We start from the raw sequence: 26,372 nt of genomic DNA, 5'->3' as shown, positions 1-26,372 counted from the left end.
AGTAGAAACCCTTGTGTCTGAACTCCGCTGGCACCACTTCCACTGCTCCTAGGCCAAGGAGCCGCCCCACCTCCTGCTTGAGCAGGGCCTCGTGAGAGGGGTCCCCCAGGAGGGACGGGGACGGAGGGTGGTTGGGCGGGGTAGAGGTAAACTGGAGGGTGTAGCCCCAGGAGACGGTGTTGAGGACCCATTGGTTCAAGGTCAGCCACGACCACTCTGAGAGAAAAAGCACACAACTGGCTGGAGAAGGGAAGCTTTATTGCGGGTTGATCCCTGGTAGGAACTGGTAAGTCGCCCCGGGCATCCCGTCAAAACTGACGTTTTCCTGCCTCTTTGCCCTTGGACGGCCCAGGTTGGGGAGCAGACCGGGACTGCCTCTGCGGGCGTTTCTGATAGTCCCTTGATTTTTTTATAAGGGGGCTCATATTTAGAGTGGGTGGTCTGGGTGGGAGCCTGCTGAGGCTTAAACTTGGTCCTGGCCGGAGCTGGGACATAGAGGCCAAGGGTCGTAAGCGTTGTGCAGGAATCTTTCAGGCCGTGCAATTTCACGTCAGTCTGTTCCGCAAACAGGGCCTTGCCATTGAACGGAACGTCCTGCAAGGAGTTCTGCGCCTCACTGGATAGCCCAGACAGCAGGAGCCATGATGCCCTCCTCATGGACACCGTGAAGGCCATAGACCTTGCGGTCATATCCGTGGCATCTGACGCTGCCTGAAGGGTCACCCTGTCAGCTGCTGTACCCTTTGCCACCAGAGCCTTGAACTCCTCCTTGTCATGCTCCTGGAGGGAGTCCTCGAATTTGGGCAGAGAGCCCCACAAATTCAACGGGGATCGCGAACTGCTCAATGTGGGCCTAGTCTCTCCCCTGGTCTTGCTCCGGTGTCTCGGCGGAGAAGACCTCTTCTTAGCCTTTTTGGCATGCCCCACGGACGGGGGGCGGTGCCGGCTGGTGGAAGGCACCGAAGGGTCGCCGCGCACCGCCGCCGCGGTACTAGGTGCCGACTCGGAGCAGTGCACCAGAGTCGGGGTCAACGTCGACTGCATGAGAATGGCTCGGAGCCGAATGTCCCTTTCCTTCTTGGTCCGAGGCATGAAAGAGCTGCAAATCTTGCAGCGATTGCTGAGATGGGTTTCCCCAAGACAGCGTAAACAGTCCACATGCAGATCACTCACTGGCATCGGCCGCCTGCAAGTGTCGCATGACTTAAAGCCCGGGGTATGCCCCGACCTGGGCGCACTAAACTACTTTAACTACAGGTACTACTATGAACGAACAAGAGTTCAAAAGGGAAGCTGCAGCCAAGCTGGAGCAGAGCAGTTCCGACGCACCTTCACTGGCGGCAAGAAGGAACTGAGGGTGGGGGGAGTATGCAGTGCCCCTTATACCGCGCCATAGAGGTGCCACTCCAGGGTAATAATTATACTGCTATAATTCTGTTGATTAATATCCCCACATAGACAAGCCCTGAAATATCCCTAATTTCACCTCTGGCAGGCTATAGTGGAATGAAAATTTATCCTAGATATGGTAGCAACTCTTGCCAAGTAAGATGTAATTAAATACTTCAGTGCTGAAAGGTCAATTATTGCCACCTCTTACATAGGTCTTTCCCTTTATCATCTATATGCTGCTTATTTGTCGTCTATATTTCTAGCATAGAAAATAAGTTCACATGCTAATGTTACTATAACCAATTCCAGGGTGGATAAAAATCAATGTTTTTAAAAAAAAATATGATTTTATTTAAATCTGATTTTTTTGATAAAATGCTTTTTGAGGAAAAACCCTATCTAAAGATAGTTTTAATTAAGATACATTATAGCTCAAAGATATCATCATGGAATAGGGATTATAAATTTTAATTCTATATTATGAGACAATATAGTCATGTAATGTTTAAGAAAAGTTTTGTAAATGAGTTCCAATAGTTCATGGATTAGGGATCCAATCTTATGGGGTTCCAGGGGCTTCTGTATAGATTATTTAGGTTAATCTTTCTATCTACCCAATGGGACTCAGTGCTCAGTCTAAAAGATACCATCAGAGATGCTTAGTTTTGCAGTTCTCAAACTGTGGATTTGTGTCTCCAGAGATAACATGCTTGTTAAGAGCAAGCAAGCCAAGAACAAAGAGACGAATTGTCCCTCTGCAAATTTATGTACATAGTGTCAATCCCTTACCTCTCTTTAAAACTGCAAAATTTCAAAAAGTTCAATGAATAGAAGATTGTTGGGGGCGGAATAGAGCTGGACAAGGAGAAGTAGTCTGGAGATAAATGTGAGAAGGGAGGGACAGGCAGTAGAAACAAAAGTGAAACTGTTTGAGCAGCATATTCCAGAGGTCTTTCTGAGTGTAGCCTTCATTGATTTGAGATCTACCATACCATTCTCTCACTAGAAGGGAAAACCTATAATGGCAGCAGGCCATAAAAGAGACCCAGTTTGGGAATATTTTAATGAAGTTCCTCTACCTGTGGGTAAGACAGGCATGCGTGCAAAATGCGAACAGTACAACGAAGAAATGCAAGGCCCGGTTGCCCGAATGAAACAACATCATGAGAAGTGTTCCTTCTCAGGAGGAAGCTGCATTGAAGATGATGAAAGGAACATCTGAACATGCAGGATCTTCAGGTTGGTAAACTTTTTTATTTCATACTTCTTAAGTACTGCCTGTCTTCCTTCTGGACTATTCTTCAATTCTCATGTTTGAGAAAAAAATATAGTTGTTACTCTATGTTACTATCATTTTAGATGCAGTTGTGATAAATAAATAGCTGAAATAGGCAGATCTTCCTTTTACAATTTCACCTTTAAAGTAGTACTGAGTGTTAGTGAATGCAATGAGTAATACTAAATGAGCAGTATGGTAATAATAAATTAAATAACTGCATTGACTTATTTTGTTTAGGAGAATCCATCCTCAACATACAGGATTCTGAAGACTATCCACCTTCAAGATCACCATCGTTTTCTATAGTTTCAGAGTTATCTGCCAATTATAGTGTTTCAGTCACATCATGTATGTCACAGTATATTACCTGTAGCAAAAAAAAAAAAAAATCTCCATCATCAAGAAACAACCATAGATAAGTTTGTGATAAGAACCAGCAAATTACAAAAAGGAGGTAATTGATGAAAAAATTGTCCGGTTTGTTTATGCAACCAACTCTCCTTTCCGTATGATTGAGAACCCACACTTCATTAACATGGTTCAGTCATTAAGACCAGGATACAGTCCACACAACAGAGCAGATGTTGCAGGCAAACTGCTGGATAAAGTGTATGAAAGAGAAATTGAGCAGTGTGCAAAAGGTCTAGAGGGTAAAATTGTTAACCTGACTCTTGACAGGTGGAGCAATGTCCACAATGATCCTGTTGTATGTGCGTGTGTGACAACAGAAGAAAGGAATGTCTTCCTTACAGAAGCAATTGACACATCAGGAAATGCACACACAGCAGAATACTTACAAGAAGTAGCAGTAAAAGATATAACAAACTGAAAAAAAATTCAAATGTCTAGTACACAGCTTGGTCACAGACAATGCTGCAAATGTATCCAAGAAGAGAAGAAATTATTTAGAAGAGAGTCCCAAGCTAATAACATCGGTTGCAGTACTCATTTGATGCACCTTCTAGCCAAAGACTTCAGTGTTCCAGAAATAAAGGCTAATGTTGTGGAAATTGAAAAATTCTTCCATAACAACCACTTTGCAGCAGCTGCTCTGAAAAAAGTGGGAGGAATCAAGGCAATTCTCCCACAAGATGTGCGATGGAACTCAGTAGTGGACTGTTTTGAGCACTATACATCTCTACCTTGATATAACGCTGTCCTCGGGAGTCAAAAAAAATCTTACAGCGTTATAGGTGAAACCGCATTATACTGAACTTGCTTTGATCCACCGGAGTGCGCAGCCCCGCCCCCCGGAGCACTGCTTTACCATGTTATATCCGAATTTGTGTTATATCGGGTCACGGTGTATCAAAAATGGCCTAATCTGATGACAGTTTGTGAACAAAAATTGTGAAAAAAAATAGATGACACTGTCACAGCCAAAGTTCTCAACATTGGGAGTAAGAGAAATGTTGAACACATGCTGAGTACCCTGAAGCCTATTTCTGTAGTCTTGAACAAAATGCAGGGAAATAGTTGTTTTATTGCTGACGCTGTTGAAACTTGGAAGGAACTGAGTGAGATTTTAAAAAGAGAAATATGCAATGACAGAGTTAAATTACAAGCAGTAAAAAAACGAATGGGAAAAACACTATCTCCAGCTCATTTTCTTGCAAATATTCTCGATACTTGGTACCAGGGTCAAACGTTAACTGCTGAAGAAGAGGAGTTGGCTATGACATGGACATCCAGCAATCATCCCTCCATAATGCCAACTATAATAAACTTCAGAGCTAAGGGTGAACCATTCAAGAAATATATGTTTGCTGATGATGTTTTAAAGAAAGTCACACCAGTGAACTGGTGGAAGTCACTTAAGCACTTGGATTCAGAGACTGTTGAAGTGACAATCTCACTTTTAACAGCAGTAGCTTCTTCTGCCGGTGTAGAAAGAATATTTTCTTCCTTTGGATTAATTCATTCCAAACTCAGAAATCGTTGGGAACCTGGAAAATCTTGTTTTTCTTTTCCAGATTATGAACAAACAGGAAAATGAAGGTGAAGACGACTGAGTTAGCTGCAGAAGCCAATATTTTAAGTTTCTCATGTTGACCTGGCTGACATAGTCAATTTAATTTTTGTTTTTGATTTTTTAAATATTTCATTGAACTATTTTAGTTAAAAACAATTTTAACAAAAACAAACCTGATTTTAAAAAACTTGCATGTTTGATTAAATTCAAAAATTAATATGCTTGTTGTGTTAAAATATTATGTTTGCTGTTTAAGAAAAAAATCCAGAAAACATAACGTTGTTTTAGTTAAATGGAACAATGTAAATGTTTCTCTGGTGATGTTCTCCTCCTAATACAGCATGGCAAGAAAATCCTCCAAATATTAATGATTAACCTGTTGAATTGGAGATATTTATGAAGTCAAGGGAGGTGAACTATCTGCTTCAATTACCTTTGGTAAATGAAGTAACTAAACAATCATTCATTTTCTACTATAGCTGTAAAACTAATCTAAAAAGTTTTCAAAATAGTCTTCCTGACTAGTGATTTAAATCAAATCCACCTTGACTCAGTCTATACATGAACAGGACACTCTGTATTCCACAATTAAGCATGCTCTACAATCTACAGCCTTCATTTTTAAAAAGTGGCTCTTTTGCATTCATGGGTGAGAAGATAACACAGTATAAGTTTGCATTGAGAGTTGTCTTCCCACGTCTGCAGACCGCCTGAAACAAAGAGCTTGGAAAGGTTTAACATGTGTCATTTATTTCAGTGCGGTAATCTCTGAAGCCTGAATGGTGGAAATTTAAAAACAAAATTATTTCAGCAAAAGTATCCAACCTATGTGTTTACCCCATAACTGAAACCACCCAAGCCTTTTCTTGTGTCAAAAGCCCCAATAATGCCCTCAACACATCTGTCAAAATTCCCAGCTTCCCTTCAATTTCTTGGATACAATTATGAATTGCCAATACAAAAATCTGTGTCACCCAGAAATCTGTGGTGGATTAACAAAATAAACTGCATTTCATATTACAACAAACACAAAAAGGTGTACTGTAATGACTGTATTGGTCTTCAGGTTTAATTCAATAAAAACCTCCATTTCAATGAAAATGTTGCAGACTTTCCAATTTGCCTTAGAAACCAGGGTCTTAACACAGAATTTAGACCCAGCATGGCAGAAAGTGCAAAGGGCCTTGTATACAAATTATCCTGCAACAACTGAGAGCTGGCCTTTACGTGAAAATTTTTAAGTTTTTATAAAGTCCCTACATATTTAAAGCAAAAATGAAATACCAAAAAAAGCATTAAAAAAAAAAAAAAAAAAAAAAAAAACAACCCAAACACAGATTACTAGACCTTTTAAATCTAGTGGAATCTTAATTAGAGGTGTTACAAACTTTGTTTTGGCATTATCTACATGTGATATGCCTCATATATTAATGAAGTTACAAAAAATTTCTTACAAACTGCGCTTAATTAACCTTTCCTGCCTTCCTCAATTTAGGACACAAGCATTGCTTTGCCAGTACTTTATAGCAGCAGTGCACTGAAGCATCATCTGTAAGCTTTTACATTAATATTTTTTTATGCAAACTAAGCAGGTATACACACAATGAAACAATACGGACATTCTAAACTATATATGTGTACAAATACTAAAGGGAAACATTTTCAGTTACATATTTACTTTACAACTTCATGATCCACTTTGTAAGTCACTGTCATATAATGGAATAGTTGAGAAGCTCTGAATGAGTCAATTTAAAGTAGCTGTATTCAAACTGTAGATCATCTACAGTACTTTAAAATAATGAAAGTTACTCATCCATAAAGCAGTAAAAATAAGTTTCTATAAAAGTAATGATCAGCTGTCAAACTATCAATATGATAAAGATTGGCCTTCATCTACAAACAGAATTGAGAACCATGTCAGTCTAAACCAGCATAGAGCTACTAGGATCATTTAACGTTTTATCTTTCCTGAGCTTTGCTACAGGAGTAGACAGGCACACAGAAGTTTTGCTTTTTGTCAGTACCAGTGCAGAAGATGATAGCTTTATGTTGAGGAGAATGATTCCATCTATCCCAACTTGATCCACAGACCACTTGCAGGAGCTTATTCCCAGGATAAACTCAGTCTACTACTGTATTCTTCTTGCATGACAGGTACAGAATGGCTGTAAAATGTTTTGTGGGACAGAGCAGACTCCCCTCCCCTGAAGGGCTTCATAACAAGCACCAGTACTTCTCTGCTTGTTTTTGAAAAACATGCTGGTCTGACGGCCTGTTTGAATGGGGAAAACCTTTTGAGAAAACAGGAAGCTGTTAGTCCTACATGCATCCACTCATCTCAGGTACATTTACATGAAGATGCTGCTCCTGGAGAAACCAAGTTCCTTGAGAGTGGAATATTTGTGTGTGGTTTACCCATTTCAGAATGGACACATCCATCGTCACTACGATTTAGATGGTAGGAATTTGGAAATACATGCCTAAATGCAGTTTGTCCCTGGACTGTCACCAGGATAGAGAGATCAAAAGATAATTTATTACCCAGATAAAATGTAAGTCCCTTTGATGTTTGCTTCTACATGGACCTTAAGGTCCACTGAGGTTGCCTCACATGAAGATATGGAGGAGATGGGTACTAGGAATATAGTTGCAGTCATCAGATCCACCATTTGCAGCATGGTCTTAACTGTCACCTATTAGCTTATGCTTATCCTTTCTATCAGAATGGGGATGCCTTGAATCCTGTCTTGACACAGGAAGGGGTTTAGTTGAGCCATGTCTTGCTCCTACCTACTCCAATTATCTGGTGCGGACAAGCTGAGACTTTGGATAGTTTAATATCAACTCTTGAATTGTTTGGGAATATGAATTAAACAACTCTTTCTAATCTCTCCAGCTTTTGTACTCTTGATCCCTAAGAAAGAAATCCTTCTACTAATAGAGTGAGAATTAGAGCAGGTTAAATAACATTTGTAGAATAGGCTACTGGATGATTTCCAAATATTTTCCAATAAATTTCTCACACACACACACACACACACACACACACACACACACACACCTCTACCTATTCACCCAAATCTACAGTTGGACACAATATATTTGAATAATTTGTTCAAAGTTCATTATGATTTTTTTATTACATTACAGGAGTTTTTCCCCATTAGTTGCCCAGCTCCACTTTAAAAAAAAAAAAATCTGATTTGATTCTTGGATGTAAAGCGGTTTGCATCATATAGCCCATGCATCTTCCAGCAGAAAAGATGAAGTAAGGAGTTTTCAGTTCTGGTTACATATAATTTGTTACATAACAAGCAGAATTAGAAACAGCAATGATGTTATAATGTAAACAAAAGGAATTGATAAATGGTATAAAAAGTGGCACTGCATATTTAACAGTAGCAGGATTTTAATGCATTCTAGGCACTGATCAAAATAATTAAGTGGTAAAAATTAAATAAATAATGACTTACCTTGCAGAGGGAATTCCCCTCTTATTAAGGTCAGCTCTTACTTTCTCTCCTACATGTCTATAAATCTCCACAATTGCCAATAATGCAGCATCTCTAACCTGTGAAAGCATATTTAATTAAGATTTTTTTTTTTAAATTATAGAAGATTATATTTGACATAACACAATGAATAACCAATCTTCCAGTGCCGCTATGACAACCCAACATGCAGGTTTACCTCACAAATAGTTGGAAGCATGAGGATGGAAGAGGTGGGTAACAAAAAGTTATTTCAAGGACCTTTCTAGCCATTCCCCATTCAATTAGCCTACCACACCTGGGATGCGGTCTGGGGTTAATTAGTAGAACCAACTGGGTATGAAGAAGTTGATTCTCCTATAAAGAGCAGCAGGAAGCAGCAAAGAAGGGGGAATGCTTAGAAAGCTGTAGAAAGACTACAAAAAGAGTGAGAAAGGCTCCTGCAGAGAGGATCTTGAGACCAGGGAAGTTGCTTCAGTTATTGGGGGGGGTTGCAGCTAGAAGTAGCCTGCTAAGGAAGAAAGGACCCTGAGAACCCAGGGAGTTTGAGGCTGTGGCCAGCTTAAAGCTGGGGGAAGGCTTTTGTGTTCAATTTTGAACTCTAAGTTAATAAACCATACCCTAAGCAGGATTGTTTCACTGGACTCTCAAAAGCCAAGAACCCCCTTGAAAGGGGAAAGGGAAAGGAGGGAACTGAGGCAGGCCCACCTGCAGAGTGACCTCTAGCCAAGAGGTCTGAGGAAGTGGTCATCTCAGTGACACTACAAACAGAAACACTGGAGGGGATGACACAGATATCAAACGGGTGGGGGGGGGGGCGGGGGAGGTAATTTCTTCTGAGTCCTACTACACTAGATCAACAATCCCAAACATTATTCCATATATTCTGATCAAATAGTGCTGGTTCCTCTGGTTCCAGCTGCTTCTAATCCAGTTGTGCTTTTCACTGTAAAAAGAACCCGATTGCCTGAAAAAGCAGCGAGAAACAAGCAAGATCCAGCCTTCCTGCCTCCGCCAAGAGCACTACTACAAAGAATCACTGGTAGGGAAAGAATAAGGGGACCAGCCAGTAGAGAAATATATGCAGAGAAGGAGTGGGGGAAGAGAAAGAAGGAAGAGAGTATCTCCAAAAACTACATCAGACCTATCATATTAAAGACAGCTAAAACAAACAATTCCTTAATATTAATACATGTAATAGTAATGTACTTGGTTCAGGAATGCTATTGATCTGTGAATAGAAAAGCAGGTGGCCCACAACATACTCACTTTATTAAAGGTATGTCCCATACCATGACTTGTTTAAAAAAAAAAAAGTGAGCCACAAAATGCCAGAGCTTCTTTCAGACTTGAAAACAACTCCCTATGCTATTAAGGAGACAGGGATCTAGCCTAATTGAAAGCAGAAGCATATAAATTAGATGGAAGACCTATTATCTAGTCCATATCCCATCAAAACCTTTTTTTTTTCCCTTACTGTATTTTCTAGTGCTCTGCCAAGTCCAATTTTAAACAAACCACAAGTGGGGCTTCAACCACTTCCATCTGAAGGCTATTCGACAGTGCAGATGTCACCATTCAGAAATTTTCTCATTTTCATTTTAGCCATCTCTTTGCTTAATTTCATCTCATTACTAGCTGTAGTTATGGCTATATTTTTGTCATGGAGGTCATGGAATCCATGACTTCAGAGATCTCCCTGACAATCTCTGCTTCAGCCCCAGGGGCTGCAGAATTCTGGAGCTGGCAGCCAGCTGGGCCCTGGCAAGGTTCCAGCAACAGGCGACAGAAATGACAGGCAACAGGGGGCCGCCTACAAGGTTCCAGTGGCAGGTGACATACTCCTGAGCGATAGCCTCGCACAGGGAGGGGGATGCCTCGGGCGAGCGGCTGGGGGTGTCCCATTTTCTCTTTGGGAAATATGGTCACCCTGCAGTTCCCAGCCGCCATGGGCGGAGGGGGGCCTCCCTGCAGCTTCCAGCTGGGGAAACCATGGAGCCTCAGCAGCAAAAGTCACAGACAGGTCTTGGCTTCTGTGAATTTTTGTTTATTACCCGTGACATGTCCATGACTTTTACTAAAAATAACCATGACAAAATCTTAGCCTTAGCTATAGTCCTTGTACTTCCCTAAATATCTCGCCTCACCTGTCTGCATCCTGCAAGATGTGTTCATCTTATACTTGCTATGTTTCCTTAGTCAATTGGTCAAGCTATACAAATTTCATTTTAATCTTCTGTCTGAGGTTAATCCTTCCTGTCATTCAATTATTTTTGTTGCTTTTCTCTGAATATGTTCTACAGAAAATGACTATCAAGCAGTGATTTGATTTAAGCTGCTGGAGACAGGAAACAAATGAGATGAGAGGGCCAACAGGCCCCACTGAGGCAGACGTATCATATCTGTTCCCCCACAACACTGTGTCCATCTGGCAACACATAAGGCTCAGGGAGAAAAAGCCAACAGGTAAGGCTTGAATAGGTGGAATTAAAAGACAGCATAAAAAAAGATTTATGAAGATTTTTCTTTAAGGACATAACATCAATTTACCATCTTTTTTTAATATCAAAACGCACACTGTACAAGTAATATATAGCAATAAAACCTTTACCTGACTATTGGAGTCTCCAGACAAGATACATAAGTGTGGTACCAACTTGCTGAGGATTAATGGTTGTGCACCATAACTAAAAATAAAATAAAATCAATCAAGAGAAAAACACTTTTTCCACACCAAAACAGAAGTTTTACTTTGTAGCTTAGCATCGCTAAAGTAAACATTTTCATGGATCCCAAGCTCTTGGCACATTGGTTACACACTTGAAAATATACGTGTACACACACACACACACCCCAAATGAACATTCTTTCAGCTAACTCCAGAAAGCTTGGACCAGTCAATTTAGTAAGAGCATTTTTAAATGCATCAGGCATCTTAAAGTATTAAGTTCAGATGGAAAAGTCATTCAGAAACAAGCAGGATAGAGTACTAATTTTAATATTTTATGTCTCCATAAAAACAAGATGCTTACATATTTAAGGTTGCAACGAGACACAAACACACTCCTTCTCGGGATCGGTAGTTCTTGTGTTTAAAACCAACAGCAAGACGGTCCCAAATACACTATTAAAACAAAAACAATTGCTTTGAATTACTCGTAGCACAATGCAATTCTGTTCACCTTCTATAATTAAATCAAAACTATTGATATGATAAGAATATTCTGAAGTTTTGTTTTGTAAAATGGAGGAATGTTTTGAACAAAAATGAGGTTTGTTTTTTAAAACAGGCTTTACAGCATGGAACACTAACCAACTCCACCCACCTCTCCCCACCATTGGATTATTTACATTAAGCGACAGAAAATATCTCACACCAGAAACATTTCTAAAACAGTTTGTCTTTATACACTCCCAATATTTCACTCTTCTAATTCTATATATTTTGAAATATTTTTCCTTTTGTAACTCAACTGCAAAACCAAAGCAAAACTTTAAAATTTACTACTATGACTTAAGCAAAGGTTTTTCTTTATTCATTTTGTCCAATAGTTTACTTATTTCCCTATCAAAATCTCCTCCCATTCCCAGTTTTTAGTCTCTTCCACTACTCATTCTTCTACTCTTGCATTAAATTTCTTCTGCATTTCTTCATTTTATATTTTAATTTTTCCCCCATTCATTTATCCTGGTTCTATTTGCTCTCCAATTCCATTGGTTTCTGCTTATCAGTATGCTTCTGTGTTGATCTCTTTCAATTTTTTTTAGTATGAATTCCTTACACTAAACAATCCCTCATTTGCTTTCCTGCATGTCATTTTTTCAGTGTCTTTTGTCTGTCTTTATTCATTCCCTTCTCGTTTTATCTTTTTTAATTCTCCATTTCCCAGTAGTTCTGGAGCTCTGTATCACCCAGTTAATGCTGCAACTTGGAGCGTACAAAACTCTGGAAATCCAGTGATATTTAAAAGCAAGTACATAGACTCAAACTGCAAGCCCCTTCAGCTGCAATGCTGCCATCATTGAGCAGGCATCTGAGAATAATGTAACCTAGCAACAGCTGCACACTGCCTGAGGAATAACATATTTTTCAGTGTATGCAGCATTCTATAATTTAGCCTCTCCAAGTACCGCAATTCTGATGTAGCATAGTTACACCAAACAGAACACTAGCATACCTATGTAAACTATTAAAATTGTATTCTCTTACTGAAAAAGACTGAAAGCAACAATGCTAATCAAAAAGAGGTAGTGTAAGAAGTACTAAACACTAGATCACATCCTTGTTCATAATTATGTAGCACATTTTAGAATAACTTTTAAAAGGTTATAGTAATCAAAATTTTTAAATCAATTTTCACTTGAAAAATCTTACATTTTACAATGTATAAATTGTAAAGAGAACAAACTGCCAAAATAGCACAGATGAACAATAAAGCATAGGCTGGCAAGAAAGAAAACATCCATCTCCAATTAGCCCATCTTCTGAGGTAAAAGAGAAAATAAGGAAGTCGTCTTGCCAGACAGAGAGACAAGAAATAGGCAGAGAAGTAACTGCAAGAGATTTGTAGGGTAGTAAAACAAACATCTTCAAACAGAAATTTAGGATTACTTAAACTACCCCCTCCACTACCACCCATCCCTCAAAAAAGAGACAATCACATGGGTCTCTGAGAAATCTGCTCTCTAGCAATAGTTAGCATCTGCTTCTCATATTTGGCTTGCCACACCCATGCATTTACTTGCTGTATTTTTATAATTATGCAACTATATCTTTCCCATGTTTTGTTCTCTATTTTATTGCCTTTCGGGTTTTTGTATTTTATTTACTTTTCAGAAATAAGCATCCTCAACATCTCAATGTAAGAAAAGGTTTACCAGCAAGCAACTCAACTGTTCCTAGGGAACAGGCTATTACAAAAGCGATGAAATGCTCAGTAAGAAACCCATGCGACTAAATCCTTTTTGGTTGAGGACAGGGGACGGAAGGAGTGCAGGAGAGAACTTTGTATTTTTAGGGTTGCTTAAATCACACTAGAATACTTTTTGTTACACAAACAAATTTTCAAAAGTTTTTTCTAGTTGTGGATGAGGTTTGTGGATGCAAGCTCCCTGCACATTCATCCCCACATCTCTGAACAAACATATGCAGGTTTTAGCGGTTTAAAGTACCTTGCTCTGGTTTGCAAAACTAAGATTCTCCCTATTAATTTCCATATCTAAACTTATAAAGAGGGTTTCCTTGCGAGGGAATTAGTAATAGTTGAGTAACAATAGCATTCCTATTGATGACCCCTGTTCCAAGATTCCTCAAAAATACTGCTTAAGCGATAAATCCAATTAGGCAATCTTCCATTTTTCAGACTTACATTAATAGGAGTCTTACAGAACCACCTAGAAGACCCAACCATAAACAGAGTCCCGTTGTGCTAGGCACTGCACAAACACATAAGAGACAGTCTAAGGCTATGTCTACACTGCACTTCCGTCTGTAAAACCTTTGTTGCTCAGGGGTGTGAAAAAACACATCCCGACCAGCAAAAGTTTGACTGATGAAAAGCACCTGTGTAGACAGTGCTCTGTCAGTGGGTGATGCTCTCCCGCCAACAAAACTACCGCCCCTTGTTGGGGGTGGTTTTATTTTGTGAACAGGAGAAAGCTCTCCTGCCGACAAAGAGTGGCTACACTGCGTACCTTACAGCGACACGGCTGTAGCGGCATAGCCGTGCCACTGTAAGGTGCGCATTGTAGACATAGCTTAAGTAAACAAGACAGACAAAAGATGGAAAGTATTTTTAGCCCATTTTATACGTGGTGAACTGAAGCTCAGGGAGATTAACTGCTTTGCCCAAGGTCAGGCAGGAAAAGTATGTGGCAGATCCAGTAACCCAGATTTTCTGAGCTGTGATCCAGTGTCAACCATAAGACTATCCTTATGTGGATGTGGATGTATTATTCACCCTAGGTTTTTAATTAATTTGATTTTGGGAAAGTTGAGGGTCAAGCTTATTTCCATTATATTAATTAAAATTCAAGCCCATCTGGAAGTTTCAACCATGTTTAATTTTAAAACTTCTGCCATCTTGATATGAAAACATCCGATTTTGATTGATATAGAATACATAAATAATGTAAAAACAGTATGCTTAGTGTCAGAGTTATATCTTCAGCTAAAGCAAAACAGTCCAATATAGTTTACACATTAAAACAATGATCCAACTAAAACTTGCACACACACTTAACAACTGACTTCATTGGAATGACTTGTGTTTCAAGTTAAGATCACATGTAAATATTTGTAAGATCAGAGCCTAACTCTGAATTTCCAGAAGTGGTCATACCATTGGTGGTGCTACCTGGTCCATTAATTTCAATATAAGAGTCTGTGCTTGCTCTCGAACTTGGTCTTTGGCATCTCCCATTCGATCAATCAATGCTAGAAGAACTAGAGGACAAAAAAAAAAAAAAAAAGAACAAAATATGTATTAATCAATTTAAGACTAACACATTTATTAGAAATGTTTCTTAAAGCAGAATTAAGATTTTTCTACTTCAAAAATCAAGACATGATTGAAAACAAGTCCAAAATATTTTAAAGAAAGATTTTTCAAAAATAATAATTTAAATGAGTTGCTAATCGGTTTTCTGTCACACATGTTTAAGAACAATGTGTTGGACTGGAATTAAGAAGCAAAATGATATCAAAATGACTAAGCCACAGATATTTCCCTTCTTGCCAACCATATACATTACTTCAGTTTGATCTTCAAAAAGAACGTCAGACAAAGGCTTCTCAGCCTATATTACTTCTGTAAAGATAAGGCCTTTGTCTGCAGCCATATTGTAAGGCCTAGAGCCTAAGGCCTTCGTCTGCAGCCAGATTAAATGAGCAGCCAAGCAGCAGCCATTAGCTGAGAAGCAGGAAGTCTCATCCTCACATTCCATCTAAATTACATTAAAACAATGTAATATCAGGCTGTGAAGAAGGAGACCCCATCCTAATAGCACCCACTATCACCAGATAAAGAAACAGATCTTAAGATGGTTAAAGAAAACTTAGTTTGATAGCATTCTGTCTGTCAAGAAATCACATCAATAGTTGTGAAATCCTCATTTCTTTATTGTTTTGTCATTATGGTCCTCACTTCCCTATTGTTTATCTGTATGGCCTCTGTCTGGTTCTTTAATTGTTTCTGTCTGTTACATAATTAATTTTGCTAGGTGTAAATTAAGGTGGTGGGGTAGGATTGGTTAGAGAATTTTGTTACGATTGGTTAGTAAAATTTTAGTATAATGATTGGTTAAGGCATAGCTAAAGGGACTCAAATTTCACTATATAAACGGAGGTCTAAAAGGAAGTTCTTTGGGAACCAACTCCAGGACACAGCACCAAAGATCAGAGCTGCCAGACTTCATCACTCTGCCAATGACACTGCAGAAACTGGAGTCCCCCAGATGGACCTGATCCTGACTGGCCATCAAGAAAAGTTCATCTGTCTCATTGGGAGTGGTGAGCACTGTATGTGTAGCGTGTGCAGTCTGTTTTGGTGATAGTTAATAAATAGAGGTTATGTAGTATATTACTGTGTAGGCTCTTTCACTGGTAAAAGGTCCTGCACACCTGCAGAAGTAGTATACACCTGGAGCCCTACGGATTGGGAAAGGGTGTGGGTACTTAAATTGACCAGGTTAGTTGCACCCTGAGCCCTACGAATTGGGTAAGGGCAGGTGCTTTTCACCTGGAGCCCTATGAATTGGGAAACGGTGGGGGTGCCTAAATTAACCGGGTTACGCCTGGAGCCCTATGGACTGGGAAAAGGTGGTGTGCCCTCATGTGTGCAGGTAACACTTCAGAAATAGAACATTTTGCCCCTGCTCAGAAAGCTAGCCTGGAAATCGTTTTTAGATGTTTTCTTCTAATTATGCATGCCCTTTTTAGTAATTCCCTCAACTTTATATTTCCAGGCATAACAATTATTGAAATCTATACAGAATCACAAAATGTATTATTGAATTAAGGTTGTATCTTCCACAAGAATCAGGGTACAAGAAGGTACAATATTAAGCGCAAGCACCCTTAATACTATTTAATAGAAATAATGTGACTATCGTCAAGTGCTAAATTCAACAAGCTGTAATGGAAATCAATATCAGACCTGTAAAAACTTTCATTAGCTGTGTTCCCAAATTTGCAACTTAAATTTGATTAAAAGGCAGCATCACAACACGGTTTTAAGGTTATGCAGCAACCTCCTGGATGAACTGCTAGACCAGGGGTCTCAAACACGCAGGCCGCACCAAGCTCCCTGTGCCCCCCCCGCCGCCGCCCTTCTGCCTACCCCATGGCGCCGCAAGCCCCGCGCCGCTCCCTGAAGCAGCTGGAACTATGTCCCTGCAGCCCCGGGAAGGGCGGGAGGGGAGTAGAGGGCTCCGTGCTCTTGCTTCCAGGCACCGCCCCCCACAGCTCCCATTGGCCGGGAACGGGGAACCGCGGCCAATGGGGACTTTGGGGGAGGTACCTGGAGGAGCAGCAAGAGCAGCACATGGCACCGTTTCCGCCCCCCGGGGACTCCGGCTGTTTCCTGAAGCGGAGCAGAGCCAGGGAGCCTGCACTTGCCACGGTGCACAGCACTGCCACCCCAGAGCCGCTCTAGGTAGGCGGCGCCGGGCCGGAGCCCGCACCCTGCCTGCACCCCAACTCCCTGTCCAGAGCCCCCTGCCACATCCCACACACCCCTCCTGCACCCCAACCCCCTGCCCTGAGCCCCCTGCCACACCCTGCACCCCACACCCCAACTCCCTGCCCTGATCCCCCTGCACACCTCCTGCACCTCAACTCCCTGCCCTGAGGCCTCGCCACACCCCGCACCCCTCCCCCCTGCCGCACCCCTCACCACTCCTGCACCCCCTGGGGACAGGGAGGGGGCAGAGTTGGGGTGAGGACTCCACCTGGAAGTCACCAGGTACCCATAGTAGATTTTAGATCACAGTGAGATACACTGCTGCTGCTGCTACTGTGCCAACTTCAGTTTCTGAGCTAAAGAACAGATAAGGCCAAAAGAGACAATTATGGTCTAGCCTTAGCTTCTGCATAATTCAGGCCACAGAACCTCACCCAGTATTTCTGCACCAAGCTCATAATTTTGTTTGATCTAGAGTGTATCTAACATCATGCTAGAAGTTGTGTACAAGTTCTGCTATTTAGGGTTAAGTGTTTTGGTTAACTTATCTCTAGATGGGGAGTTTAATTCTTGCATTGGAAAGGCAACTACCACCATTCGGCCAACTGACCAAAGAAATGTGGGATAACAGAAAACTAACGTGAACACCAAGATATAGGGGTTTACCAGATGTGCGTTTTGAGCACACTGCTGTATGATGGCAAGACTTGGGTCTCCTAGAGCAGTCATGAGAGAAGGCTAAACACCTCCTACATCTACTGTCTTCACCGTGTTCTAACTGTGAAGTGGGAAACCCAAGTTCCTGAAATCAAAATAGTTGGAAAAGAAAACTGTCAAGTCATTAGCTCTTTAGATGACCCATGAGAATGCCTTGCCAGTAACACTAAGGAGAGAACTTTCTCTGTAGTTGTTGCAATTACTTCAACTACCTTTATTTTTAGACATTATGATGTTGGCATTCTTCATGTTCCATGGTACCACTCCTTCCCTCCAGCAGGCAAGCAAGACATTGTGCATATAGAGCTGCTTCAGAAACAGTGGTTTCATGTAAATAAAGTTTGTGATACTGTTCTATCCAGAGTTCCATCTCCTTGCTCCTGTCAATGATGATGTCTGCATTAAGAGATTCCAATGAAGCAGTCTTCTTGCTTTCTTGATTCCATCATATATACTTCTTAGATCTCCATTCTCAAAGAACATTTGTATCTTCTCGCACAGACCAAGCCAGTCTGAGTGAGAACATTGCCTTGCTGTTTGTTGCAATGCGCTCTTGGCCATTCTGAGGTTAGCACATCTCAGGAGAGGGGTTCATGTTGTGGTGGAGATATGCTGCGAGCTTTGCTTTAATAACTGGAAGCATTTCTCCAGAGTATGTGGCAAACCAGACTTTATCGGCAGTACAGTCTTTTCCAAAAGCTAAGGTTGCAGATACATAGATTTTCTTAAATTCAGTGTTCCATGCTGCATCAGCATTCAAGGAAATACGATCAATTACATAGTTTCCCTGAAAAGTAAAGTAAATTGGAGACATGACCTTTGGTCTTTTGTGTATTGATATTAATGCAAGGGCAACAGCTTTGTCTGGTACAATGGAGTTTCCTTAATGAAAGTTTTATTTACAGAATACAAGCGCATGGTCTGTGTCACAGTCTGCACTATGAAAACTGCAAGCATGGAGAACATCCAGGTGTTTTTGGTGGGTGGCAATTAAATCCAATTGGTGCTAGTGTCCAGATGTGGGATATCTCAACAAGACCTTCCAATAGTGACCACCTTGGAAATAGGTGTTGGTAATAAACAGTCCTCAAAGGCTAAAGAGCTCCAGTAGTCTGAGCACTGTTGTTCAGTTTCGCCCCCTCTATGGTGGCCAAGGCATAGCAGCCACATCTCGTGATCTGAGCCTTCTCTAGTGCTGAAGTCTCCCAGTAGATAGTGTCACTCACCTGTGGTAGCTTGCTGATGATACTGTTGAGTTGCTGATAAAACAAATCCTTTAATTCAGAGGTGGATGAAAGTGTTGGAGCACATGTGCTAATGATGTTGTCTCTCTTTAAAAAGAGTTCCCTAGCCTTTTTATACATGCTAAGAAAACTTTTCAAACACAAACTGAAGTTAAAATCTCTGCAGTCATATCTTCCTATTTCTGCAGAGACTGTGCCAAAGCTATTGCTGACTGTGCTGCTGCTACTAGCCATAGTGGGTGAGACAAGATCTTTTATTAGACCAACAGCTGTTGGGGAAATTGACAAGCTTTCCAGCTTACACAGTTCTTCAAGTTTTCCTTCAGCCCAGACCTGAAGGAGAGCTCTGTGCAAGTTCAAGTTTATCTCTCTGACCAACCGAAGCTGGTCGAATAAAAGGTACCCACCTTGTCTCTCTAACATCCTGGGACCAAGAGGGTTACAACAATGCTGCAAACAATAGTGGTAGATGACTGTTACTACTAGAAAGAGGGGAGATTGCCAGCTGCCTCTTCAGCTTGAGCAGCTACTGCTATTCTGAGTACGACGCATGGGAAGAGGGGAGGCTCACCATGAGGTCTGCTGGATGGCTGATGACAGAGGCCAATACACCTAACCTTCTGCTTGGGAGACTGATCTTGGCAAGGCCACCCCAGTACAAGAGACCTCCAACAACGTAGCAGAGAGCTTCTCACAGGTCTTCAGCCTGCCAGGACATCACTGCTCCTTAGCCTCCTGCTCTTCTTTTGGAAAATTGGGCCTGGGACAGGAGGACTGAAATCTCAGCTTCATGACACCTCAGTAGAGGGTAGTATGTGCATAAGGCCTCGTTCCATTGCAGCAACAGACTCTGTGGGGTAAGCATAAATTCATTTTTGGGGCGGGCACTGTCTAGCATTATTTGGGGGGAAAGAAGGATTAATGTATTTAGTAATGGATGTGGGGCCTTTGGGAAGACAAAGGGTTAGCCAGCACAAGAGGAAGGTCTTCAACCATAAAGTTGATGAGGATGTATCTTACCAGCAGGAGACCAGGAAGAAGCGGGGCACAGCACAGGACACAAGTAAATGTCAGCTTTTTGACTAGACGTAGGGTTTTTCTACGCTACCCGACGTATCGGTACAAGAACAAGAAGCGCAAGCAGAGTCGACAGGAGAGCATCAGCTGTCAACGTGCCGCAGTAAGTAGATGTAAGTAAGTCAACTTCAGCTACGCTACTCACGGAGCTGAAGTTGCGTATCTTAGATCAACCCCGCGCAGTACTGTAGACAAGCCCTTAAACTATTGCAGAAATATTTTAAGCAATGATGGTGATTAGAATCAAATCAACAATCTAGAAAGCAATTCAATAACTTTTTATTTTATGTCATGCCCCGCCCAATGCACTAGGGCAACCAGGGACAGCTGCGAGTGAGCCTGGTGCCTGGCCCAGCGAGTGGGGTTGGGGGCAGTACAGCCATGCCGGAGGAGCTGTCGGCTTGGGACGCTGGCTCCTGGCAGTGGTGGCCTGATAGGTTGCTGCTTTCGCCACTGTGGTTCCCAGTAGAGCCTGCAGTGCCGCACATAGAAAATTTGTATCTGCAGATAGAAAATCTGTGCAGGGCTCTACCTATCCTCCATGAACTTTAGTTCTTTTTTGAATTCTGTTATAGTTTTGGCCTTCATAACATCCCCTGGCAACAAGTTCCACAGGTTGACTGTACGTTGTGTGAAGTACTTCCTTTTGTGTGTTTTAAACCTGCTGCCTATTGATTTCATTGAGTGAGCCCTAGTTCCTGTGTTATGTGAAGGAGTAAACAACATTTCCTTATTCACTTTCTCTGCACCAGTCAAGAATTTATAGACCTCTATCATATCACCTCTTAGTCCAAGATGAAAAGTCCGAGTCTTTTAATCTCTCCTCATATGGAAGCCGTTCATACCCCTAATAATTTTTGTTGCTCTTCTCTGTACCTTTTCCAATTCTAATGCATCTTTTTTGATATGGGGAGACCAGATCTGCATGCAATATTCAAGATGTGGGCATACCATGGATTTATTCAGGGGCATTATGATATTTCTGTCTTATCTATCCCTTTCCTAATGGTTCCTAACATTGTTAGTTTTGACTGTTGCTGCACGTTGAGTAGATATTTTCCGAGAACTATCCACAGTGACTCCAAGTTCTCTTTCTTGAGTGGTAACAGCTAATTTATACCCCATAATTTTGTACAGAGTTGGGATTATGTTTTATAATGTGCATTACTTTGCCTTTATCCACACTAAATTTCATCTGCCACTATGTTGCCTAATCACCCAATTTTGTGTGATCCCTTTGTAACTTTTCGCAGTCTGCTTTGGACTCAACTATCTCGAGTAATTTTGTATCATCTGCAAATTTTCCACCTTACGGTTTACCCCTTTTTCCACATCATTTATGAATATGTTATACAGCACTGGTCCCAGTACAGACTCCTGGGGAATACCACAATTTACCTCTCCATTCTGAAAACTGTCCATTTATTCCTACCCTTTGTTTCCTATCTTTTAGCCAGCTATCGATACATGGGAGGACCTTCCCTCTTATCTGATGACTGCTTATCCTATGACATGCTACAGAAAACTTAAATACCCAGCATTTGCTGTCTCACTCTGAAGCAAGCAACAACTATATACGGCCTTAAAGGATTATTCTCATCTACTAATCCCATAGTAAGCATTTCCTTTTCATTAAAAGTATTAAGACTGTTTTGTTTTTTATCAACATTATAAGTAAAATGTTACCAAGTAGATTTGGTGCCTGCGGTGGTAAAATATATACATTTTCAAGCTGTTATAATAAAATTAGGTTTTTACACAGTGCTTAAAATGATTTCTGGTTCATTCTGTTTCTCCCTTACTCAGTTTGCAGATTCTTAAGATGTATTTCATGACAAGTCTTATAAGGCTGCACATGGAATATAACAGAAAATATCATATCACAGCCTCAAGAACAGTTTCATAAACACAGAAAAGTCTCTTGTAAATTAAAGCTGAAATAATCTAACAGATTCTGGAATGCAAGAGAAGAAGTTTATTCAAGGCAGAGCTTCATATTTAATAAGAAAGGTTGGATATTTTAATTAGTCCTCTGTTATTCTTCACTCTCTCCATTCTCCATGGCAACAACAAAATAATTCCTAACCAGAAATTGTTTCCTAACTATATTTTGATGTTATGTTAGTTCCATATTAACAAATATTGAATTATTAGGTGAGGAAAAGCTACATTCATGCAGGATATGACTTAGGCTAAGATTTTTTTTTAAATGGCTAGTAATTTTGAAAGCCTCAATTTTCTGAGAACATACTCTCTGAAAAATCAGGCCCCTTTCATGAGTCTCAAGTTGGTTACAGAAAAATTGAGGCACCTAGAATCACTAGTTGCTTCTGCACACCTTAGCCTTAACTTGGATGGTATATTACAAATCTATAGTCTTCATTAAGGACCGTATATACTCATTCATAAGCTGAATTTTTGTAGTTAAAAAAAAAAAAAAAAAAGCACCAGAGAAGGGTATAGAGAGGGAGAAGTGGGACACAGCCCCTCCCCCCAACAGAGGGAGCAAAGCCAGCAGCGCCGCCCGGCCCGCGCCGGAGCAGGCCGCGGCCACGCCCGCCAGAGCAGGCCGAGAGACATCCTCCCCAGATAAGGTGGGAAGGGATGGGATATGGAGAGTGTGTGGGTCCCGGACGAGGAGTGGGGCCATGTGGGGGGTGGTCACAGGGGTTACTCCCCTGACCCCCAGCCTCTCCCCCCACAAAAATTTCCCCACCAGTTGCTGTCCCGGCCCATCAGGGTAAGCCGCTGGTGCGCCGGGACACTTTGTTTACTTAGGTTTACCTCCATGCCTGCAGACGCAAGGTAAACAAACCATCTCGGCCCGCCAGCGGCTTATCCTGATGGCCCGGGAGCCAAAGTTTGCTGACCCTTGAATTATAGGGTCAGCTTATGAACGGGGTCATAAAATTTTTCCATTTTTACTTATCCATCTTGGGGGGATTGGCTTATAAACGAACCGGCTTATGATAGAGTATATACATGGTACTCCTACAGCAGTGTTTCCCAAACTTGGGACACCGCTTGTGTAGGGAAAGGCCCTGGCGGGCCGGGACGGTTTGCGTACCTGCCGCGTCCACAGGTCCAGCCGATCGCGGCTCCCACTGGCTGCGGTTCGCTGCTCTAGGCCAATGGGAGCTGCTGGAAGCGGCACGGGCCGAGGGACGTACTGGTCGCCGCTTCCAGCAGCTCCCATTGGCCTGGAGTGGCAAACCGCGGCCAGTGGGAGCCGTGAGCGGCTGGACCTGCCGACGCGGCAGGTACACAAACCAGCCCGGCCCGCCAGGGGCTTTCCCTACACAAGCAGCGTCCCAAGTTTGGGAAACACTGTCCTAGAGGAACATTGTTCTTCTATGCAGCACTGTTCACAGCCAAAGATCAAATAAGAGTCCCAACATCTGTGAACTGCTGAGATTCTTCAGTACAATGATTGTGGTTAGAAGAAGGGGTAGGAATTAACCTCATCCCTCAAATTAACTGTCTTGCCTCCTTTTCAAAGCACTATTTTTGTGGCATTTCTCCATACATATATTCTTCTATTTTTTGTCTCTTGTGTACCACTCCTTTAAAAATACTTCAATCATTTTTGCAAGCCATGGAATGTGGTGGAAAAAATAGAAATGCTTGTTTATGTAATCTCTGGATTTTGTTTTAATCACATCTTCATGAAGTAGGTGTTAAATTACACTAGAGCCCTACACTGTTTCAAAGAGACACTTCTTAAAAAATGCTGCTTAATTTGCTTCATTTCTCCAGAACATACACCTCTGTTCTTATGAATTACCAGGTATCCTTAGACTTCTACAATAATCTCTTTGGTTGTGAAACAGTTCAATCACCTTCAATGAAGGTATTTAAAAAAAAATCATTTCAGCATTTCATCTCTCTCAAAACTCCCAGAAATATCAACATTGATGATAGCTGCAAAGAATGTGTACTATGGCTAATCTGAAAAGAAAAGGTCATCACCTGCACTCACTACAATGCAACACTGTTGCCTAGGAAATTGAATTAGTTACCTTTTACCCTATGGTATACCTCCATACAAAGATTACTAATGTGCAATTCAGGTCATATTAAAATGCCTGTGTTGTAACTACTGTACTTACTGACCTTGGCTAAACCTAGTTTATGGGATATAGGTAGCTCATAAAGCTATATAGGTAACCAGGCATTTGTTTTGCTTTCACTCCTCAACAAAACCCTTGTTTATTCTTAAGTGAGCAAATGCCTTAAATGACAGTTATTCCCCTTGCCCCACCCTTAAAGAGCTACATTCCAATGTAACTGCACAGGCCCATGTTTTGACATGTTATGCTTAGGTAATGTGTTAGCTCAGTTATTACTGGGAGTGTAAGTATCATGCATAGGAACATTCCAATCTTTCAAAAAGACAAGACATGAAGTGAGAAAATTAAGGATTTTGGGGGGGGGGGGGGGCATGCGACAAACCCTTCAATTTCTTATTAAAGAAAATAATATATAGCAAAAAAGCAGACTGAAATTTCCAGTTGGGGTAAGGTGGATTTAAAAAATACCCAACACCATTATATAAAAAAAAGTAGCAATTTAATCTCAGAATAATGGGACAGAATGGTGCTTAATATAATACGTGATCATACTTGAGTACATTCAAACTGTGACACTTTTTTCGAGTAAGAATGGCAAACCACAAAGACTACTTCCTGGAGTATATAAATGAAGAAAAAGGAGAGGGGGAAGTTAATGGTTTGCATCAGCATTTTCAATTTTCAAAGTAATATTTAAGAGTTGATTGGAAAAGTGCTCTCCATCTCTAATCTGTATGTATGATGAGATCCAGCAAAGTCAGATTAAAAGAGGCATATTAGAGAATATATACATTTCCTAAGAAAAAGATTCAGCCATCTTATCTTCTATTTGGAGATCTTATGCGCCCCTCTCTCCCTTAACATTCTCCTGTCTAGTAATAGGAGCTCTCCCCCCCCTCCACCCCCATATCACACTACCAGCCTGAGGTGTAAATCTGCAATACACAACTGGCCACCACCCCACATCATTAACTATGACCATAATAGGCAGTGCCATATCTGTTAAAATGTTACAGCTTTAGTTTGCAAAGAATCATAATTTTGATTCTTTGCCACTGCTTGACCATGGGAGCTTTGGGTTCAGCACAAAGTGTATAGGATAATTTCCTAGTCCTACACCCTCTCAAGTAAGCAGTACTGCTATTCATTGAGACAAGATATGGATTGGAAATATATTCTTCTAGAACCCAGACTGTTTAAATACAGTATGGCACACCCAAGAGAGCGTTATTTGACTAGTTCAGGCTTAGTTATACACAAGTGTGCAAGAAGTTTTTAACACTGAATATACAGTGCAACAACATAGCAGTGTTTTACAGAGAGATGGCTGAAAAGAGAAACTACTAGGGGAATGTAATCCATATCTCTTTCCTTCTACATTAACAACCACAGAAGTGATTTTGCACATGGATGGACTGGAGAAAAACTGGCTCTTAGTTAAACTTATTTCTCATCAACCTGGCATATAAACAGTGAATACACATAAAAAGCAAAAGTTCCATCCTCCCCTGGCATTCCCATGGTTCCCCCAGAGCAGATCTCACATGGCAATTTAAGGCCTGGTCTACACAAAGTAGAAGCAGTTTAACTGAAGCTGCAATTTTCAGTGGAATTAAACTGGTGAAAGTTGAGTTTAGACAAGCTCTCAAGCTCAACTTGGATAAAATGCACCACAGGTGGGCTGGGGAAACTTGCTGGTTTATCAGCATCTACTTATGCAGTTTGCACGGAGCAGATACGCAGGGTTCACAGCTTAGGGTAGAATGGCATTGTTTTTATTTCAACATCAACATAGTAAAATATTTAAATTGTAAGCTCTTCTGAGCAAAGACTTGACTTATATATCTGTTCAACTGTGTACACCAAGAGTACTATATTTTATTAAAGCCCAGGTTTAATCCTGAGATGATGGAAAACAAGGCCTTCTCCAATGAAGATTTATTGCAGAACTCCAGAACAGTCCCTAAACATAAGACAAATATCTGTGACATCTTTCAGGACAAGTTGCAAGACTTAGTAGTTTCTTACATTAAGCATGTTTGTGGTCTTATTGTATGATGGAAGGTGTTCGTGCTCTAGGATTTAGAAAGCTGCCTTATTTTTATCACGTTTTCAATTATATTTAATTATATTTTAAAGCTCCCAGATGCCTGTACTTATAGGCATATACAAATTAATATTTATACTATTTACTGCTCTGCATTATCAAAATCGGCACCGAGCTCAAAGTCTTAGCGCAACACTTGAGCGCCTCACCTTCTAGCCCAGAGGTGAGAGCTACCAAGTAAGCTAAACTGACATACAATGTAAATCAGGGTTTAAAAAAGGATTAAAGTTCTGGCAGGACCCTTATGGAGTAATATGCTGCTCACTGCCATTGATTTTGCTTGAAAAGCGATTTAATAAAAAAAAAAAAAAAGGTTTTCTGCATAGATGGAAGTAAAAA

General features: G+C 40.9%; 1 protein-coding gene across 18 annotated transcripts in view; it reads right to left on the bottom strand.

Annotated features, from left to right (window-relative positions):
• The window catches only part of CLASP2 (cytoplasmic linker associated protein 2), a 288,662-nt gene that overhangs the window by 247,162 nt on the left and 15,128 nt on the right, over positions 1 to 26,372 (bottom strand). For all 18 annotated transcript variants that reach the window (XM_065398871.1, XM_065398877.1, XM_065398874.1 and 15 more), the window contains exons 3-6: positions 14,479 to 14,582; positions 11,170 to 11,261; positions 10,749 to 10,824; positions 8,120 to 8,217 (exon numbers count right to left, since the gene is read on the bottom strand). In XM_065398871.1, the coding sequence (XP_065254943.1) occupies positions 8,120 to 8,217; positions 10,749 to 10,824; positions 11,170 to 11,261; positions 14,479 to 14,582 (370 nt within the window). The remainder of the gene's footprint in view (positions 1 to 8,119; positions 8,218 to 10,748; positions 10,825 to 11,169; positions 11,262 to 14,478; positions 14,583 to 26,372) is intronic.

The sequence above is a fragment of the Emys orbicularis genome, chromosome 2, assembly GCF_028017835.1.
Source record: "Emys orbicularis isolate rEmyOrb1 chromosome 2, rEmyOrb1.hap1, whole genome shotgun sequence".
Lineage (NCBI taxonomy): Eukaryota > Metazoa > Chordata > Testudines > Emydidae > Emys > Emys orbicularis.
Note: the sequence above shows the minus strand (reverse complement) of the source record. Positions and strands in the feature narration are given on the sequence as shown.